The following is a 2,477-nucleotide window of genomic DNA, read 5'->3' on the forward strand; positions in this document are numbered from 1 at the left end:
GAGTAAGCACCAGCCCGCCCGTGCTTACCTTGCTCCCAGAGACCTGGTCCCTCTCGGGAGGGTAACCTTTTTTTTGATACTAAGTGAATAATCTCACTCATTTTTTATTTGGGTATCAGGCTCTATCATTATTTTATTTTATTTTTTTCCCTCTTCTCCAGTGCCACCATGTTGATCACTCACTTCTTTTGACCATTTTTTTATAAAGAAAAACTCTACAATCAATATTTATAGCAAGTGTATATTCTGACACATTGTAAGGGTTGGTTTTCATTTAAAATTGCTAATATCCAATGATACACATTTGCCGTTCTATAGACTGTTATAAACATTTCTTGGAAAAGCTTAGAAGCCAAATATTTTTCTTAAAAATGTCATTTTCTCTTCAGCTTTACGGGTACACAACATTGCCTTTTGTCAGAGTGACGCGTGGAAGGATTTACTCAGAAGTGACTTGCTTTTTTGACCATGTTACACATAGAGTGCGACTCTACAATGTACAAGGTAAGATCACAGAGAAACACAGTTATGAAACATACTGATATTGTGGCTTGAAGTCTTGCTTTTCTTAATTACGTCATTTTATTATAAATTAGCCATTGATTTTTGGAGATGATACAGTTTTCTAAACTTGACATCATACTTTTGTGTTGTTGTTATTGTCGTATGATTTTAAATAAAATATTTTCCCCTTGATAATAAAAAATGGTAAAGCATGTAACCCCCTGCACCAATTTTTTCATGTCTACAACTTTTCCACTGCCATTACTTGTGTTACTAATGAGCTCATTAAGTAGAGACTGTTTCTAACCTCAAAACAATGTAGAGTTTTTGTTTGTTTTTATAAAATGAGAATTATGTCAAATGTGGCTTTCAATTAGTGGACCACTGACTAGCTGTGATACACACACAAACACACACACACACTTATGGCCTGCCTTGAATATAAAATAGGATATATCACAATAGGATGCAGCATTGGATTTCAGAAGAAAAGTGTTCCAAGCTAGTTTTGTTTGTTCACAGCTTTTTACTTGTTAGAATACAATATTAGGTAATTGCTTATTGTTTGGGGAACAGTGTTGAGTATGTTTATTAACCAAAGGAATAAGAAATTGGATTTTGATCCCTTTAGTAACTTAATCCAGGGCAACTCATCTTCCAAGCAAACTGATTGGAGCTGTAGATCCCAATTGCAGTTACGTTGGTTGTTTTTGAACAGAGTCATTTTCCAGCTGCATATTTAACCAACCTCTTTACCATATCAGCTGTGTCAGAAAAAGACCTCATAGACATGTTTCCTTAAATTTGTCTTTGCTGTTAGCTAAGCTAAAAAAATAAAATAAAAAAGGAAAAGTATTCTTTCCCTAAATCTTCATACAGGTAGAGAATAAAGAGTTTCAGAAACTAATGATTGTAGGAACAGGCACTGTTTACTTCTTAAGTACTGTGGAGAAACAAAGGGTACTTAACATTCCAAATAAAGGGATTTCTTAGTGTAGTGCTTAAGGCATTTGCCTGTTAACCAGAAGGCTGGTGGTTCAAACCCACCTGCCACTCCTCGGATGGAAGGTTGGACAATCTACTTCTGTAGTGACACCGCCTTGGAAACCCAAGGAGGGGTCGCTATGAGTTGGGTCCGACTTGACGGCGGTGCATTGTGCTTTGCGTTAGATAACAAAGTTCAATTTTCTTGTGTCTCATGTCACAACATAACTTTTTTTAACTTCGAATTTTATTAATGTTTGCCTTTGATTAGAATTTCAGGTACAGATAAAATTTCTCATGAAACTTCTTAGGTTAAAATATGATACTTTTTTTTTTTTGTGAGCATCAGCTTGGTTTAATTTGAGCAAAATGAATCCAAAATTAGCATTATACAGAGGCAATTCACAATAGACAACTATTTTTTATAATGGAGATATTTATTTCTCATTGGCTGCAACTCCCCTTTGACAATTTTCAAAACATTATAAATAAAATAATTGTTATTATAATAGACTCCATATTTTAAGATCATCCTATGTTCTCTATTTTAAAGATGTGGAATTGAGGTTGAGAAAATTATTAGTTTTGTGTTATTGAGGATAATATATAAACTTCTGAGCCTCATTTTCCTCTTCTATAAAATGAAGATGATACCTATATATACCAATATACTTATATGTATTAATACTATTGATGAAATATTGATGTCCCATGTTTGACAGATAATATGCACTTCGTAAGCCATAAGAAACCAAAACCCACACTCACTGTCATCAAGTAGATTCTGATTCATTGCAGCCTTCATTGGCTTTCCAAGGCTATAAATCTTTTTTTCTTTTTTTTAATTGTGATTTGGGTGAAGATTTACAGAACAAATTCACTTTCCATGAAGCAGTTCACATATACTTTGTCTCATGTCCTTGACCACAGTTTACCACAATGCAACAGCTCCCCTCCCACTTCCTCCCCATAGTTACCTCTTCCCAGTG

The 2,477-nt window shown here is 34.4% G+C and overlaps 1 protein-coding gene across 1 annotated transcript in view; it reads left to right on the top strand.

Moving 5' to 3' along the window:
* The window catches only part of MAN2A1 (mannosidase alpha class 2A member 1), a 296,885-nt gene that overhangs the window by 178,900 nt on the left and 115,508 nt on the right, over positions 1 to 2,477 (top strand). Inside the window, exon 16 of the mRNA XM_042782502.1 lies at positions 390 to 525. Coding sequence (XP_042638436.1) covers positions 390 to 525 — 136 coding nt within the window. The remainder of the gene's footprint in view (positions 1 to 389; positions 526 to 2,477) is intronic.

The sequence above is a fragment of the Orycteropus afer genome, unplaced genomic scaffold (genome assembly GCF_000298275.1).
Source record: "Orycteropus afer afer isolate SDZICR_OR568_19922 unplaced genomic scaffold, OryAfe1.0 scaffold00350, whole genome shotgun sequence".
Taxonomy (NCBI): Eukaryota; Metazoa; Chordata; class Mammalia; order Tubulidentata; family Orycteropodidae; genus Orycteropus; species Orycteropus afer.